The sequence below is a fragment of the Phyllostomus discolor genome, chromosome 1 (genome assembly GCF_004126475.2).
Source record: "Phyllostomus discolor isolate MPI-MPIP mPhyDis1 chromosome 1, mPhyDis1.pri.v3, whole genome shotgun sequence".
Classification (NCBI taxonomy): domain Eukaryota; kingdom Metazoa; phylum Chordata; class Mammalia; order Chiroptera; family Phyllostomidae; genus Phyllostomus; species Phyllostomus discolor.
This window is the reverse complement of record NC_040903.2, coordinates 207199879-207218609: the sequence shown is the minus strand read 5'-3', so window position 1 is coordinate 207218609 and position 18731 is coordinate 207199879. Positions and strand designations below refer to the sequence as shown.

The 18731-nt window shown below is 41.8% G+C and overlaps 1 protein-coding gene across 12 annotated transcripts in view; it reads right to left on the bottom strand.

Annotated features, from left to right (window-relative positions):
• Positions 1 to 18155, bottom strand: part of ZC3H14 (zinc finger CCCH-type containing 14) — a 47175-nt gene extending 29020 nt beyond the window's left edge. For 4 of the 12 annotated variants that reach the window (XM_036012963.1, XM_036012976.1, XM_028506455.2 and 1 more), the window contains exons 1-9: positions 17935 to 18132; positions 17363 to 17405; positions 11883 to 11997; positions 9446 to 9486; positions 8796 to 8991; positions 7520 to 7949; positions 6289 to 6449; positions 5597 to 5697; positions 4284 to 4439 (exon numbers count right to left, since the gene is read on the bottom strand). In XM_036012963.1, the coding sequence (XP_035868856.1) occupies positions 4284 to 4439; positions 5597 to 5697; positions 6289 to 6449; positions 7520 to 7949; positions 8796 to 8991; positions 9446 to 9486; positions 11883 to 11997; positions 17363 to 17405; positions 17935 to 17970 (1279 nt within the window). In that variant the 5' untranslated portion in view covers positions 17971 to 18132. Of the gene's footprint in view, positions 1 to 4283; positions 4440 to 5596; positions 5698 to 6288; positions 6450 to 7519; positions 7950 to 8795; positions 8992 to 9445; positions 9487 to 11882; positions 11998 to 17362; positions 17406 to 17934 lie in introns of all 12 variants that reach the window. The other 8 variants (XM_036012956.1, XM_036012981.1, XM_028506453.2 and 5 more) reach the window with 7 other exon arrangements.
• Between the last annotated feature and the right edge of the window lie 576 nt (positions 18156 to 18731).

The window sequence follows — 18731 nt, the reverse complement described above, 5'->3', positions numbered from 1 at the left end:
TAGTTTTATGACATTTAAGAGAAAAATATGCCCAAAGTGTAAGGATAGAAATGACTGAAAACAAAGGCATGGAAAACAGATGAGGCAAATACTAACTGGCAACATTAATATCAGGGAAAAAACTGATTATACAGGTAGGGATAGAGTGGGCCTATTACATAGTGATGGAAGATGGTTTAACTTTGAGCGGTGGGCACACAGTCCAATATACAGATGTGGTACAACAGAAACGTACACTGTGAAACCTATATGATCCTATTAACCAAGGTCACCCAATAAAACTCATTCATTCATTCATTTTCAGAGAGAGGGGAAGGGAGGGAGAACAAGAAGGAGAGAGACATCCATGTGTGGTTGCCTCTCATGTGGCCCGCACTGGGGACCTGGCCTGTAATCCAGGTATGTGCCCTGACTGGGAATTGAACCGGCTACCCTTTGGTTTGCAGCCCACACCCAATCCGCTGAGCTACACCAGCCAGGTCTCAATAAATTTAATAAAAATTAAAAAATAAAAAATAAACTGACTTTAAGATAAAAGCATTTTGTATAGAAGGTTAGCAATAAGAGATTTAATTCATCAGGAAGATGAAACAATTTTAAACATGCATGTACTCAGTAAACGAAGCAAAACTTGACCGAAGTACAGAGCAGTTAAGATAAACATGTAATTCTGATGGACAGCCTAAAGACCTTCTCTCAATTACTGGTAAGCAGACCAAGGACTGACCAAAGTCAAGACTGAAACACCATTAAGTGTAGAGCTTTATCTACCTAATGCCAAATTTTCAAGCCAACATTTAGAGTCCACTATATCCAAAATGCACATGAAATATGTACAAAATCAATGGTCTTAAGTCTTAATCTGCAAAAATACGTACCAAATTATCTGACCACAAAGCAATTAAGTCAGGAGTATTAAAAAAAAAGTTTCAAAGACAAAAACAAAATCTCCATACACTGTAAATTAAAAATACTTCCAAATAACTCACAGGTCAATGATGAAGATCTAAATGGGAATTAAAGATACTTAGAATCATAATGAAAACATTATGTATCAAAATTTGTGATAATACAGTAAAAGTGGCACATCAGGAGAAATTTATATCTTAAATATGTACATTTGAAAAGATAAAGACTAAGACAAATGAATTTAAAAATTGAGTATATTAAAAAGAGCAGAAACTAATGAAAAAGAGAACAAAATAATGACACAAAAGAGATCACTTTTCAGCGCCTGTGAAGCTGGGGAGACCCCAGCCGGCCAAGGACACTGGGTCCCGTCCTCCCAGCCGCTCAGCACTGCCCACAAGAAGGCCTTCAATAAAACGGATTGACCCCCCTCCCTCAAAAGAGAATCAAGAAAGCCAAAATTATTAAGTCTTTGAAAGGCCTGGCAAAATAAACTTCTGATGACAGACTAATCTCAGAAGACGAGAGAAAAACACAAGTACCGTGAGGTGCTGGGGCAGGTTATAAAAATGCAAGGCCAGAAAGATGGGTGACCATCACCGACAACTCACGCCAACGCACGTGCATGTTCAAACTTTACAAAACCTGTCATGAAGCTGTACGACCGTGAGCGAGCACACTGACTAACGGCCGTTTGCGGAGTGTCACTGTGTGTGCGCAAATGAATGAGTCCAGTTAGGAGTAGTAACAGCAGTGTCGAAGGTTCAATTCCCAGCCAGGGCACATGCCTAGGATTGCAAGCTATAATCCCCAGCAACCACACATTAATGTTTCTCTCTCTCTCTTCCTCTCCCTCCCTTCCCTCTCTAAAAATAAATAAATAAATAAATAAATAAATAAATAAATAAAACAAACCAAGAGCTAAAAATAGAAATTAAGAAAAAAAAAAAAAGAGTAGTAACAGTCCTTATCAGTAGAGGTACTGGATACCACTTCCAACTGTTCCACTTTAAAACCAAACAATGATACAGAAAACCACACAAAACAAGTAACAGCTTCATGAATTTTTGTACGGCAAGAACAAGAAAGCAGACCTCTGCCAGCCACCCCTGAAGCCCCTCACTAGTTCCACCCCAGTAAGTCCTCTCCAGAAACGATTGCCATCGCCTCCTACAGTAATACCTAGTTTCTCTGTGGTTTTATCACGCAAGCAGGCACCCTAGACACTAGAGCTTAACTTTGCCTCCTTTATTTTAACTTGTCTTTAAAGTCTTTCCACCTAAATTCTCGGGCTTTCTGACCTACAAGCGCCCAGAAACCGTACTGTGCCTGCTGCACACGCACAGCACAACCGGCAGAGCACTCTGGCCGCTGCGCTTCCTGCAAGCCGACTGCCGCACCCGAGTCTGCTCACTCAGGTTCACATCCTCTGGCAAGACCAAGGCAGTGTTTTATGTTCATCATCAGGAGACACAAAATGGCTGCTATTCACTTTTTTAAAAAGTTTTAGTAGCTATTAATGGGCAGTGCCCAGATTCTTTAATTCACTACAAGTTGGAAAAACAAACAAAAAAAAAACACCCCAAAAATCCAACAACAAAAAACAAAAAAATCTTTGTGATTCTACCATTTTGTCTTTACCTACTAGCTAGAACGATTTTAAAAGATGCTTCCCTCATCTATACCTAGAGTTGGCAAACACCTTCTATTTTAGGTTTTGTGGGCTGTACGGGCTGCTGCAACTGTTCAGTTCTGTGGTTACAGCACAAAAGCAGGCAGAGACAATACAATAATGAATAAGCATGGCATTGTTCTAATAAAACTTTATTTATTAAAACGTGCTAACTCCTGTACCACAGAAAAGACAACATAAACGCTCAATCATTTATCTGGTTCAGTATCTATTCTTTTCCAGAAGGTGGTCAAGTAAGAGTCAACTTCTTTAAAAATATCATGAAAAAAAAAAAGAGAGATAAAAATATCACTGTGAAATCACGGGCTTCAATCCATGGCACCCCCTTTAACTGAAGCGCAAACCCAGCTGCTCCCGTCTCCAGTCCCCAGTCCCCAGCTGCTGGCTGGTTCTGGGTCTCCTATACTCAGGCCCATCGTTTACTGGAACTGCACGTAATGCTGACATGGAAAACAGCACGGTGCAGTCAAAGATCTTTTTTAAAGAGAAAGGCAGCCCTGGCTGGCGTAGCTCAGTGGATTGAGCGCGGGCTGGGAACCAAAGTGTCCCAGGTTCGATTCCCAGCCAGGGTACATTCCTGGGTTGCAGGCCATAACCCCCAGCAACCATACATTGATGTTTCTCTCTCTGTTTGTCTCTCTCTCTCTCTCTCTCTCTCTCTCCCCCCTCCCTTCCCTCTCTAAAAATAAATAAATAAATATAAAAAAAAAAAAAAAAAAAAAGAGAGAGAAAGGCAAATACAGGATGGACTCATAAAGCTTCATGAAACACGTAAATCTGAGATAAACCTGGAACAAATTAAAGGACACAGAAGGAGAATAATATAATGTATTCTAGTGTTAGAAAAGTATAAATTAGAAATAACATGATCAGCATATAGGTTCGATGGGGCTTTTAAATTCAGATCATAGCAGAAGAGAAGAAGAAACTAAAATCTTTCCTAACGGGAACAGAAGGAACTCTGGGCAGCAGTGGGGGAAGGGCTGGCCAGGCCCAGGGCCTGAGACAAGGGAGCTGGGGAACGCCACGTCGATGGCTTCAGGCCTGGGCCACGCACGGAGGGGTCGGGGGTGGGGGTGCACCAACACCACAGACGCTCTCACAGAGTGACACAGTAAGTCAAACTGGACACGGAGACCGTCTGTGCCAGGGACGGGGACAGGGATTTGAGAGGAAAGCAGCGCGTGGACCAGCCGGAAGCTGACTGCAGCACGTCAGGCACAAGGGGACAAAGCAGGATCGCTGGGACAAGAGGCGTATCAGGCAGGTCAGAGAGACAGGATGCTGAGAAAGAGGAGATTTAAAGACAGGATTTCAAATCTGAGAGAACAGGGGTAGAATTAACAAAAAGAAGGAAAAATGTAGTGTAGGTATCTATGAATCATCAAACTGGCACTTTCTAGAGACCAGCAAAATTGTGATCATGTTAAAGCTGGATGACGGAGTTCATGGAAATTCATTGCACTATTCTTTCCACTTTTGAGAACATTAAAAGTTTCCATGATAGAAAGGATTCTAGTATTCTGAAAAATGCAGGTATAGACTCCTCATGGTTCCTTCTTATTCTATTTTTGGGCTAGTGAGCACTTTTTTTGGTAACATCTCATAAATACTCACTGAAAAACATTTAATGCCTCATGAAAAAGTGTAATCAAGAATGAGATTTCATTTAAATGATTACCTTGACTTTTTTCTACGTGATCTCCCTTTGTTTCCTCTTCTTTGATGGGGGGGCTTATTCTAGAGGTCCTGCCCTGCCCCTGGGCCGTTTCCGCCAGCAATTCTTCTTGAGAAGTCCGAGTTCTAGGAGCCACTGGCAGTGTCTGTTTCTGTGAGACTTTCATGTAGAAAGCAAAAACAGATGGAAATGAAAATGCAGGAACACATCAAACCCAACAGTCATGTTAAATGTAAACACCTCCTTCACTTCAGAACATGAGAAGTTTGAAACAGTTCAGATACCACCTCAATTTTCTCACAATATTCCCAAAATAGATAACCTGACTCAAATACCAACATGTATTTAAACATCTACTGCATTTTAAATCACATGTCAGTAAGTACACTGAAGCATGTATGTATTCATTTTTACCCAAATGCAATTCTGCTTCATGATCTCACAATGACTTCAAATTGCAATTTAGATAAACCAGGCAAAGAAAGAATTTCAATGCTATTCCTCAGACAGACTCGGGCAATCTCCGAGAGGGCAAGCAAGAAATTCCAAGGTTGCACTGAATGAAATTCTCTTAATTTTTTATCACCTCAAATAATACTGTGACAGAGCAAAAACGGGAATTACTTGTTGGGTCAAGTACAGACCTGATAACCCTTATCCCAGCGGCCAAAACCTGTTCAGTTTCGTGTTCACAGGTCAAGTCAGGGTGAGGAAAAGCTGGGCAAAGATGGCTATTAGGGTCGATAGTTGCTAGCTTATAGTTCACTTTCAGAAGGGGCCACAAAAAGATGCAAAAAATAACGGAAAAGCAGAAAAAATGCTAAAAGAATGTTCACTGAATATGTGTAGCAAAAATAAAGTAAATTTTAAAGTGGGTAATCATTTCAGTTTATTAATGGAAGTTTCCCACAACGGCTCCAGCACACGGGGCACAGAATAAAGACTTCAATGACAACACTGGTACCCATGATGTGGTTCGCATTTCAGAATGAGCTTTCTGTACAGGCAGCTTATAGCTGACCCGTCTCCTTTGCTTTGAAACAGGCAATAATTTACACTATTATGTATTTCACACACACTGGGAAGAGGGAGTAAAAGGCACTGTAGTTGCTCGGAGAACTCAATTCCACTGGGAGTTGAGGAAGTTTCTCAAACTGGCCCAATCTCCTTTTAAAACCATTCCTCGCTGAACCTCACCTCGGTCTTGACATTGCACAGGCATCTTTGTTTTACCACACTGGGGAGCAATCATTTCTAGCTTTCTCAAGGGTTACAGCAATCGTTTACTGAATAAAAACATAATTCGTTTAAATTACCTGCAGAATAGTTAGTTGTTTTTGTTACAGATTCTTGGGCTTCAGATATAGCCTTCAAAATTAGATTCTTGTTAGCTTGTTTAGAAGGAGGAAGTGAGGGTCTAAAAAAGTTAAAAAACATACTTTGATTACAGATGTGAGCTCTTTCCACGCCTGAGCCATCCACTGTGCCCCTACTGCGGCCTCCCCGTGGGTTAGGAGCACACGGCTGTAAACTTGAGGAAAGGCTAACCAGACTGAAACCTTATGAACTTTTAACACAAATGAATCTGTTCAACTTTTCCACTCAGACTAGTTTTTAATATCCTCTACAATTTCTCCAATTTCAAACAATTTCTCTTTCATTGATCTTTTTCTTCTGGCCCTGGCTGGTGTGGCCAGTGGACTGAGCGCCAGCCTGCAAACTAGAGTTGCATGTTCAATCCCCAGTCACGGCACGCGCCTGGGTCGCAGGCCAGGCCCCCAGTTGGGGGTGTGCAAGAAGCAACCACACATGGATGTTTCTCTCCCTCTCTTCCTCCCTCCCTTCCCCCTCTCTAAGAAGAAATAAAACCTTAAAATAATTTTTTTCTCAAAAACTAATGGGAAAGTCTTATATTCTATTAAATGTTTATGTTTATGACATTCTCTCCAAGAATCCCAGAACACTCCACCGAGCAACCCAAGACTATCTCGCGGGCATGTCTGGGTACCTCCGCTCGGGCTTCGCAGGCACCGACACGCTGCTGGAGACGCTCCCCGCCCGGGACCCACAGTCCTCCTCGTCCTCCTCCTCTTCTCCGTCGTGACTGAATTTTTTCACTTTAACAACTGAACTTACCACAGGCAACTTTCTCTTCCGAAAGTTTTCCTCCTGCAATCAGATAAACTCATGCTTACCTCGTCTCAGAAAATAGCAGAGTTATACCATAGAATTTTTTTTCTTTTTTAAGAAAAAGCCAATCATATTAACAATTCATGGGCTATTTCCTGGTTTCTTATAAAAACTATGATTATCCTTAATAGCCAACCTTTAGTGAAAACAAAACCTAGTGCTTTATATTCACTCGTAAACAGCAGCATACAGCGCTGTTGAGGAAACCAATGAAGCACTTACTAGTTAATGCTGTGAAAAACCTAAAATTGACCTAAAACCCACCAACACTATAATGTAAGGTTGAAACGATTTCGCATATTGGCATCCCAGGAAACACGTAAAATTTCTGTAGAAGTCAGTCCTGGAGAGGAAAGTCTAACTGGTGTAATAGTGGGTTGGCCAAAAAGTCTATACTTTTTTTCTATAAAATAAAAGACATGTTTTTCATTTTTAACCAATAACATTATTGATCTGGACATTCTGTCAGCTGTTTCCTGCAAGGTATAATGTTGACTGTTCTCAATTACTATCTACTTGATCACTATCAACTTCAACAGGTCTGCCCAACCACGGAGCATCGTCCAACAAGAAATCTCCAGCAGGAAGCTGCACAAACCACTCTAGACACGTTCCATCAGTCACAGCATCTTCTCTACACACTGCACAAATCTGCTTTTGCATTTCAGTTGCGTTTTTTCCTTTCTTGAAATAATGAAGCATAATATGCCTAGTATGTTGCATATGTTCTTCCATCTTCAATATTAAAATGGCTGCACAAGAATTCACCAGTTTTGATCAGTTTTTTTAAATGCATGCTGATGTGACAGCTGTCACAATACAATCTAACAAAAGTGTTTCGAATGACGCTAAAGACCACTAAGTGCTACTACAGCCGTCTTAACAGAAAAAAAAAAAAACAAACCTTTTGGCCAACCCTATATATTGAGTAGCACAGAAATCAGTTTAAAGTAAACTTGCAATAGGTATTTAATTAATTCACATACCATTTGGTATCAAGAACTGCCAGTTTTCAGCTAACAAGCCAAGACTTACAAGTGCATACAAACCTCCACACTCATGTTTTCTGAGCTGTTTCTGAAGAAGGGGCTGTAAGTCTCCTCCAAGGTGCGGAGCACTTCGGGCTCACACAGACGGCCCGTTTCGTACACCCGGCTGTTCTGTATCTCAAGCTGCTTGGCAGCATGAAGACTGTTCTGCTGCTGCTGAAACTGCAGCCTGTTTACGTGAACACCACTATCTGCAGTCCGACTTGCGGGTGGGCGATAAATTTCAATAGAGGGGCGAGAAGAACCGTATGTAAGCGTCACTGTGGGTTTTTTCTGAGATAAGGGATTTTCCTGCACAAAATTGAGGTCTTCGTCAATGAGATCATCTGGCTCTGGCTTAATATCAATCACATCTTCAGAGGGTGCTGGCTCCCTCAGAGGCTTCACCGTCGACATTAATCGGGTTGCGGTTCCATCGTCGTATGCCTGCCTGTTAAACACACATCACACGGAACACACACTACAACCAGTTTAGAGGAACATGTTCAAATTGTCAAAGAACATCTACTTCAGTTGTAATGAAAAAGTCTGAATATTCCCTTTACGTATTCCATTAAAACCTACTGGGAAATGTCATTTTGTTTTAAAACTCTGATTTACTATTATTTGTGCTAAATAATCATACTTTGGTCTCATCCATTCTTCTTGTTTTTTTAATCCTCGTGCAGGGACATCTTTGCTCACTGATTCTTAGAGAGAGAAGAGGAGGGAGGGATGGAACGGAAGGAGGGAGACAGAGGGAGACACACACACACTGATGTGAGAGGAAAACATCAATCAGTTGCCTCCCGCACGTGCCCCAACCGGGACCAAACCAGTAACCTGGGTTTGTGCCCTGACTGGGGATCAAGCCCATAGCCTTTTTGGTGTACGGGACGACACTCCAGACACTGAGCAACAAGGCCAGGGCTCGTTCTTTTTTTTAAGGTTTTATTTTATTTTAGAGAGGGGAAGGAAGGGAGAAAGAGAGAAAAGCATCTATGTGTGAAAACACGGATCAGCTGCCTTTCCTACACGCCCCAACTAGGGACCAGGCCCGCAACCCAGGAGTGTGCCCTGACCGGGAATCGAAGGAGCCACCTATCGCTTTGTGGGACACCACCCAACCAACCGAGTCACACAGGTCAGGGAAAGGGTCCATCCTTTATTTTAAAAATTACTCATGACTATCTCACTATTTCCAAAAATTTCTGAAAATGGCAATTTAAAGATCTAAAAACTAATGCAAATGTCACACACATGCCCCTCTGCCCACAGGCCTACCCAGGACTCTCACCTGACATTATTGGTTTTCTGCTCCTGCGAACCTGCAGAAATCCGGGAATCTCTCTTCTCGGGCCTAGAGCTAGAAACCGCGAGGGGCGGTACGGCGGCCTCGTGCCTTCGCTCGTCCCCCCGACCGAGGCTGCTCCTGTTCGAAGGCACGCCGCTATCGAATATGCTGGTGTCCGGAGACTTTAGACTCGAGGGGTCTGGAGAGAGACACGCACGGCCTTTTAAAGCTGTTTTTATTACTCTGATCCTTCCCATTGTTCATCACCAATTTAAAAGCAAATCATGTTAGTCCACATCATTTTAAGTGGCTATTGCTCCATACATAATATAATCTATTAGTTTTACTATTACTGGACTTTTAAGTAATTTTCAATTATAAAATATCCAACCACCGTTGAGACTAAATTGTTGTGCAGTCTCTATTACTTCCTTAGGAAAACTGCTTAATTCTCTTCCCTTATTCAAATTATCTTTGATTTATATTAAAATTTTTGCTCCTAAAATCATAAAAATATGTGCTTCCTCAAAATGTTTAAATGAACTGTTTTGAAATTTATGCTTTTCCCCCCTAAAGCAGTTTAAATGGCTTTAGAAACAATACAATCGTATATATAACAAATTTTTTAAAAAGCCCATTTTTATGAATCTTACCAGTTGTAACTGAGCGAAGTTTATCTAATACACCATGAAGCCTAAAAAACAAAAAAACAAAAAAAAATGTAAAGCTTCCTTTATTCATGGAAGATTTTATTTCAACTGCCACTCAAACTTCATGACCTTATAGAATCAATCTCCAGATACTGATAAATGTTACTAAATGTTTTGATGGATACATGGTATTAAAATTATGTTTCACATTTTTTGAATACTCTAAGAGCCAATCGAAAATCCTTTTTTTCATTACTATTTTCTACATCTAGCCTCTGCAAAAATAAGGGCGATGACATGATCCAACCACACCATCTTATCTAGAAAGAATATTACTTTGTTTCATAAGGACTACAGATGCAATGTAACTTATGGTAAAATATAAAATATAACAAATGTGTACTATAGCTACTATTACAACTGTTTAGGTACAATTTAAATTAGTTTTATCTACTCATATGGTTTCTGAAAAAATTTAATTCTGAGGTGAAAAAACTTAAGAATTCAAAATATACCATCACATTTTGCTGTTAACTATTCTTTACAAAACCAATGCTGTACACACAAGCCCAGACTACAGCCTTGCTTATAATAGAACCCACTTTATTCGAACAGTTTCACACAATGCAAATTTGCCTGAAATGCCTCCAAGAGGCCACACCTCCTGCAACACCAGAAACAGCACCTTCTTTTCCACCCAGAGTCCAGTCACATGCCACTGTCACCTAGGACACAGGTCCTGCAGGGCTTCAAAGAGTCAGGAGTAGTCTGGTTGGGACTGCTGTCAACAAACGTTTGACTAGGAAAGCGAGGTGCCAAAAGAGAGACACCATCACCGGCGTAAGTACACGTTAAAGGACTGAATTTAATAGGTCATCTGAAGAGCTTCTGGGACCAAAACCAGGCGTTCTTAACACTGTGACCTGATTTAAGTCTCCATAGGATGTAACAAGACACTCAACAGTAAGGACTGCATTTATGGCAAGGTGAAGTTGAATTAATTTCATTTTAAATTCAAATTCAGTTAGCAGTCTGTTTATGTAAGAAATCTGTCTAACACATTCCATCCAAGCTATCTGAGAAATGATCTACTAGGTCAATTTCTCATATTAAATTAGTGAACTCAAACTAAAAGGATCTAAAGGTTGAACCAGAAGTCAGGTCATAAAAATGTCCAAAAAACAAATACCTGAAATGCTGAAGACTTAAAAAAAAAAAGTAACGATAATGGTAATTTCCTCAGTCAAAACATTATGATGTTTTTTGGAGGGTGGGGGAGGAAGTGGGGTAGATTCTGGGGACAAACTGTACCCAGTGGGTTAGGTCACACACACCACGTGCTAAACATTTATGCACCAACACATCTGAGGACTGACCAGTGCACTCCACGTTCTCCAAAGCAAATTCTGTGAAAAATTTCAAGAAAGCTTCAAAAAAGCTGCAATGCATTCATTTAACCTGCTGGGGCCAAACACCTTCAAGACAAGCTTCTGGTTTGTTAACCAGCTTTACATTCCCCCTTAGTGTCTCCTATTCCTGGTCCCTAGTCTCTCGGCGTTCAGATTAAGCAGGCCGCTCTACTCCCGGGCCGTCTGCTCCATCATCCACTCGTGCTGTAACTGTCGTGCGCAGTGTGGGAGGCCTTACACCGCTTTTCCTGCTCAGCCGCATCATTACCCTCCTCTAGCCCTCGTCCGCCTTAAACCTGGTACCAGAACCTGCCCTGCCCTCTTAAATCGAATCTTATGCTTTTAGTCAATATTCTAAACTTAAGGATATATTACATATGAACACAAAATTGCCTATTTTAAAATTCCAAACTTCAGACCTGGCTAGTGTGGCTCAGTGGATTGAGTGCCAGCCTGGGGACTGAAAGGTTGAGGGCCAGGTCCCCAACTGGGGGTGTGCAAGAGGCAACTGACTGATGTTTCTCTCCCTTTCTCCCTCCTCTCCCCTCTCTAAAAATAAATAAATAATTTTGAAAAATAAAACAAAACTCCAAACTTCCAAAAGTTCCGAACTTTAAAAAAAAAGGAGGGGGGGGGCAATTTAGGAAGTCACCCCAATCCAAAAAAAAAAAAAATCTGAAACTGATTTAAACCAAAGGAAAACAATGATAAATTGTAGAAGTTTATAAGAGAAACACAGTAACAACAGTTAACATATTCTAACAACTTGCCATGAGCATAGTACATGCACCAGCTTGCTTGACCCTCGCTGAGACCCTAAATTCCCATTTTACAAAGGGGTCAGTAAACCCAGGCAGGAGGCAGATCCAGGATTCAGCCGCGGCAGCCTGGCTCCAGAGGCTGTGCTCACAACCTGCCTCTCCACGCCAAATCTGACCGACTCGCTCATCCGTCCCTCTTTTCAGACGAACGCCTGCTCTGACCTGCACCAAACTCAGGTCCAAGGGGCAAGTAAATATTCAGAAACATACCATACGGTGAATCGAACCGTGTTGTTCCCCAGAAACAGGGACAGGTCCTCTGTCATTTGGTCCTGACTTTTCTTGTTGGCCACCATCACCATAATGTAATCAGGAAGTTCTTCATCTATTTAAAAGGAAAGGTATATAAAAACTTTTATTTTCCTCAATATTTTTCTTCTACTTAAAGTTGACATGACTGAAAATACAGATACAGCTCTAAGAATTAATATCTTAGCTCTACTGGGATTACGTTGGACAAAAAGTAGAGCTTTTTTCCCTTCATTCTTAAGTATTTAAATTACTAGAAGGATAGGAAATGGAATAATACTTACAAAACTAGATATTCTGAATTACAGTATCAAACTTAGAGTGCATACACTTCCTTCATCTTTTTGACAGTGCTCATTAATTTCAGAGAAGCTTCTAGAAAGCGTATGGACACTCCTCAAAAACAACTTAGTTTTGTTTAGTTTCGTGTTTGTTACTCAAGAGAACACTTTTATCCTTGGTAAACTTCAACTATTCAGGATAACAACATTGCAGTAACATCAAAAAAACGGAAGCCAAAAAACCTTACATTATTTAAAAATTCAATTTTAGTATTAAATCTCAACTCATTATTTTATACTAATGCCTTCCCCTACACAGTGATTGTGAGGGTGAGATCTGGGACCCAACTCAACAGAAACAAAACCCACCATAGTAAAGCAAGGAAGCAAAAGTCGTTTATCAGGACTCGAAAATCTAAGGAAAAAATTCTTTCAATTTCTTTAACACCTTAAATACTTGTATTTCCATGCAAGCAGAAAGGTTCACTTCAGAAGTACTATCAGACATTTGTTTCAAGGAGAAATATAAAAAATCCAGCTTAAGAAAAGCACAACTATATTGAGAAACCCCAATCTACAGATGGAGAGCAGCCAGTATCTGATGACAGCATACAACATGATGTGGGGAACTACAAGGACAAGTAGCAGGTCGTTTATTATTTTCTTTGTGGAGTACCGACAGGCCCCCACTGCTTTCTGAAAATTTTAGTAAATAACCCTGGCAGCTTATTCATGCCAAGTGTACCTGCTGTGGGCCACCACTGGTCACCCAGAGAAGTCAACAAACTGGAATGCTTTGGCAGTTTCACAGTTTCTTTCCCTCATAATGTTGGTGATGAAAACGGAGACTGTGCTTTCTGCCACCATATGTTAAGTGAGCATTTTCTAAAATTTTATAGAAATGAGATCAGTGGTTGCCTGGGTGGGGACAGGATGTGAACAGGAAAAAGAGGTGGAGGAAGCGCTACAAGGAGCCCCAGAAACTCTGGAGAGTGACGGGTATGCTCACTAGCTGGATTACGGAGTAGCCGTGTTAAGACATAAACTGTACACTCTGAACACGTGCAGTTTCATGTACAGTAAGTGCATCTCAACAAACTGTCAGAAGTTTACAAAGTTTCCTTAGTAGGTACAAAACAGGAAATAAGACTAATGAGAAATTAATGTGTTCATGATACATTTTTACAGAATTCTAATGGATTCCTCAGGTTCATTTGAAATATACATATGGACAAAAACCTAAAAATTGTGAAGCCTTCTGTAAGCTCGTACCTCTAAAATGTGAACGAAATACTGTACTGGAGGCTGGATTGGGAGTAAAAGGGAGAAAACTGTACTTGAACAATGATTAAAATAAAATTAAAAAAAAATTGTACTAAATTATAATCATCACCTTTTTGAAGTGCTCCATTTTAAACAGCTGAATGAGACCATATCACTCTTAACAAAAAGAGCTATTCACCTTTGCATCCTGCCCAATGCCTTGAAAATAGGTAGTCAAATATTTACTTTTTAAAATGTTTCGTCATTTTTAAATTACAGTTGACGTACAATATACTGGTTTTGGGCGTATAACCCCATGATTAGACACTCACAAAGTGGTCAGCCGGTAGTTCTAGTGCCCGCCTGACACCATCTAGTTACCACAATGTCACTGATACATTCCCTATGTTGTACTTCACATCCCCATGACTATTCTGTCAAATACTTATTAAAGGATAATTCCAATAAACTTAAAGGTTTCCATGACTTTCTCTAGCACAAAGAAAAGGATTAGAGCCCTGGCTGGCGTAGCTCAGTGGATGGAGCGCCGGCTGGGAACCAAAGTGTCCCAGGTTCAATTCCCAGCCAGGGTACATGCCTGGGTTGCAGGCCATAACCCCCAGCAACCGCACATTGATGTTTCTCTGTTCTCTCTCTCTCTCTCTCTCCCTTCCCTCTCTAAAAATAAATAAATAAAGTCTTAAAAAAAGAAAAGGATTACAAAGTACCCTTTCAGAAAGACAACAATGCATAAACAAGTAATTTAGCAGCTAATTGTAAACATAAATAACGCACACTTTTATTTCAAAAAGATTCTATTAATGGTGAACTGTTTACCCAGTTTATCGACACTTATGAAAAAAACAGGGTCTCCGGCAGGCCAATGGGACAAAACAGCTATGAAATCTCTACTCTCAGAGAAACTTCCAGGCAAGAAGCAGAAACAAGCTGAGAGGCTGCGTTAACGCGTTACTCGTCAGGATGTATTTCAGTCTCGTTCTAGTGGAGTGTAAGGAGTGACTGACACCTGGTCATTAGCCCACCGAGGTCCTGAAACAAGGCTGACTGTGACAGAAAGGACCAAGGACCCAACACTGAAACCTGCCACCGAGCAGCCCCATTCAGCCCCCCCACATCTCCATGTCTCCCCCTGGAAAAGGAGAAACGCCACTACATGCCATCCCACTCCAGCATCGTGTTTAGAACACACGGAACTATATGAAAACATTTTCAAAGCTGTAATAAAATACATGGTACTTTTACTACAATTACATTTTTTAAACAAGATTTAGTTTTTAGAGAGAGGGGAAGGGAGAGAGAGAAAGATCAACATGCTGGAGAAACACCTATCAGCTGCCTCTCACCCATCCCCAATCCAGGACCTGGTCAGCGACCCAGGTATGTGCCCTGACCAGGAATCGAACCGGGAACCTTTCAGTTTGTGGGATGACGCCAATTCACTGAGCCACACCAGTCAGGGCTACAATTACATATCATACCGAACTTCACAAGGCTTGTAATAGGCTCAGTATTCTTGGTTTGAGACTTTCCATAAAGGAGAACAATCATCAGTAAGAGTGAATTTAAACTCATTAACATGTCTGTTATTTCACATGACAGAATTAAGGCAGTTCTCAAGGTACATTTTCTGTGGACTTTTTAACCCAAAACATGTTCCCGGCACACAGCTGGCATCCATTAAGTGCTGAATGACTAAAGTGACAAATCAGTCCTGGTTCAGCTTCATCTTTAACTTTATGAGCCTCAATTTTCTCACCTGTTAAAAGTCTCAACAACAGGCCATTTATGTAAGGTGTCCAGCATGTGGTAAACTAGCAATTCTCACACTATCTGGTCTCAGAGACCTTTTACACTCTTAGAAATTACTGATGACCACCAAAGAGGTTTCATTTATGTGAGTTTATCTACTGATACTTGCCACACTACAAATTAAAATTTAAAATTGCATTTACTAATTCATTTAAAACACACCTGCCAAATGTTAATAACAAACCCATTTATATATTAACAGATATTTTAATGAAAAATAATATTCCAAAACAAAAAAATGAGAGCAAAAATATAATAAATAAGTTATGCTCTTCTCAATCTCTTTAACATCTGGGTTAAAAGACAGGAGGATTCTAATTTCTGCTTCTGCATTTAACCTGTTGTGATGTCATTCCAACCGAAGACTATGGAAAAATCTGGTCTTATACATACAGATTTGGAAAAACAAGTATTTTAATAGCCTTTGCAAGTAATGTGGACATTGTTTTGTGATACTACATCAAAATTCAACAAGTGGTAGTTTCTTAAAGGTGAACAATAATATCAAAACTAAAACGGTATCAATAACTTTGTGCATTGTTACAGGAAAATCCACTGTTTCATCCTAAACTTTTAATGGATCCTTTACCCCTGTATGATTTGTAACATCATACATTGGTCATTTGAGGGGGGGGGGGGGAATCAGTTCACTGAGCTATACAAACCATTCTGATGCATTTCATTACACAATATAAAAGAATCACCTGTCAATATTACCACTAATTTCATCAGAAAGGCTCCTAAGTACCGGGAAACTGTCCAGTTTACTGAGGCAAACATAAACTTTTGAAAACTCACCTAAAACCTCAACTCATGTCACTGGCAGCAAGTCTATCAGTTCTTTTCCTGTGCTCACTTTCAAGAAAATGTCTGCCCAGCGTTTGCCACTTCATCAATTACATTCTTAAGTGAAATGGACTTTTGCCCTGGCTGAGGTAGCTCAGTGGATTGAGTGCGGGCTGCGAACCAAAGCATCGCAGGTTCGATTCCCAGTCAGGGCACATGCCTGGGTTGCAGGCCATGGCCCCCAGCAACCGCACATTGATATTTCTCTCTCTCTCTCTTTCTCCCTCCCTTCCCAATCTAAAATAAATAAATAAAATATTTTTAAAAATCTAAAAAAAAAAAAAGAAGAAATGAACTTTTTTTTTAATTGCAAGTGCAGGTCTGACCCAGAATTATCATGGTTTCTCCTAGAGTTTGGTGTGAGATTTTGTTTCTTGATTCAGTACCAGAAGTTTTACCCACCATTGCTTTTGCACAATCCAAATGACAGCACAGTGGAAATGGCAAGTACCCCATGAGCAAAATACTGAAAACAATTCTGACTTCAGAGACCCCTGGAGTCTTTCACACCTTGAGAACCACTATCGTAAGTGACAGGCAATTATTTTTAAAGGAGGCGCCAGCTTTGCAGCCAAACAGACCCAGGTTTCAATCTTGCTCAAACAAACACTCAAAGCCTCAGTTTCCTTGCTTGTACAATTAGGGTTATTGTTACTTACCGTCCAGTGTCCTCCTGAGGATTATCACTACCTAAGGCATATACAAGGGTTACGCACAGTGCCTAGCCCAAAGTAAGCTCTCTAATTACATAAATCACAAAGGAACAAAGAGAAAGAAAACACATTACTGTTGGAGGTAAAACAAAAAGGAAGAGGAAAAAAAATAAAGAGATATGAAAATAAAATTCACTGAACCATGGCAGAAGCAAATGCCACAAAACATCAAGCAACCCACATGCAAAATAATTCGGAAAAACGAATACCAAGAAAAAAAGTAAACAAAACAGGAAAAACAAGAAAAATACGACAGTGCCCAACAGAGGAAGCTAAACAATTTCAAAACATCACAAGAGAAGGGGGTTTAAAAAAAAAAAAGGTTGCGTACAAAGCTTTCGATTTAAAAAAAAAAAAACGGTTAGGAAAAGTAACCAGGGAATATCACATTGGAAAGCAAAACAGGATCTCTTCAAAGTCAAAAGCACAATGGGAAAAACGCACTCCCTGAAACTTAATTAGCTGCAGACTCTAAATTCATTAGACTAACAACGGCAACACAACTTACCAACATAAGCTCCTAATTCTTGCAATTTCCCCTTAATGGCACTCTGAGGGGGGAAAAAAGGCAAACGTGCATGAGAGATGGGAAACCCTAGGAAAACAAACCTAGTCTGCACCGCGGAGGCAACTGGGAAGGTGCGCGCACCCCCGGCTCCTGGGCCCCTGGGCGCCCGGGTTGGGGCGAGAGGCGCCAAGGCCCCCCTTCCCTTCCCCTGCGCCCTTCCCCCGCCGACGCCACCCCGCGGCACCTCCTCTGTCTCTCCGACCCCCCACCCAGCCCGCTCCCCTCCCCCGTCTCCCCGACCACCTTCCCCGTACCCGGGCCCCCCCTCCAGCAACGACCCGAAAGCGGCTCACCGCGAAGCTGAGCATGGCTCCTGCTGGTCCCCACGCCCCTTCCGTTTCCCCGCGGCTACATTTTCAGCCGCGGCTACGTCTGCCCCCCACGCCAAAGGAGGCACGACTCTCCGGCGACCAGGCCGCGGCGTCCAGGCTGGGCCCACCATCCCCGTTACTCCTGACAACCGTGCGCCCGCCGAGGCCCGGCTTCCCGCCCCCGCCCGACGCGAGCCTCACCCGGATCTTGCGGCTTATCTCGGTGCCGATTTCCATGGCTCCAGGGCGGGCGGCGAACTCAGCACTGCGAGGTTCTTCACTTAACCGGAACCCGGAGCCGGTTCCCAGCTCGCAGCCCCGCAGCCACTGCCACAGCCGCAGCCACCGCCGCTCCTGGCTGCGCGGTCTGCGTGACCCGCCCCCACCGTTCTGGCGTACCGGAGCTAGCTGAGTGGAGCGCGCCTGCGCCTGAGCCTGCGCCTGCGCGCACCAGGGCGTGCGGAGCCTGCGCTCCTGGCGCCCTCTGCTGGCAGCAGGGAGAGCAGCGGCGTGCGCGGGACCGCGGCTTTCTCTCTTCTGGGGGCACCTGCAGAGTTTGTTCGTTCTTCCCTTTTCTTACTCCCACTTATTAACTTTACTCTCCTTTGGAAACTACAGATGACTCAAGTGTGAAGCCGGAAGATCCCTAGCTTTGGTGTGAGATTGGAATTCGTGTCCAGCCTTCACTTTCCTGTTAGCATGTATTGGTCTAGATATTTAAACCTTTTTATTCTCTTTAATTACAGTTTCCATTTAATATTATTTTGTGTACAGCATAGTGGTTAAACAATCGTATACTTTCGAAGTGGTCTCCTATAGATATTTAAACTCTTGAGCCCTGTTTTTCTACCTGTAAAGTAGAGACTGCCTCCTAGCGGTTGCCATTATCATTACACTTGGAGGGAAAATGGAATATTCAGTGCAATGGAATCAATACATCACACACAGTCCTTTGTTTGACTCCACAACCACCCTGGTTCCCCTGGCTCTGATTCTGA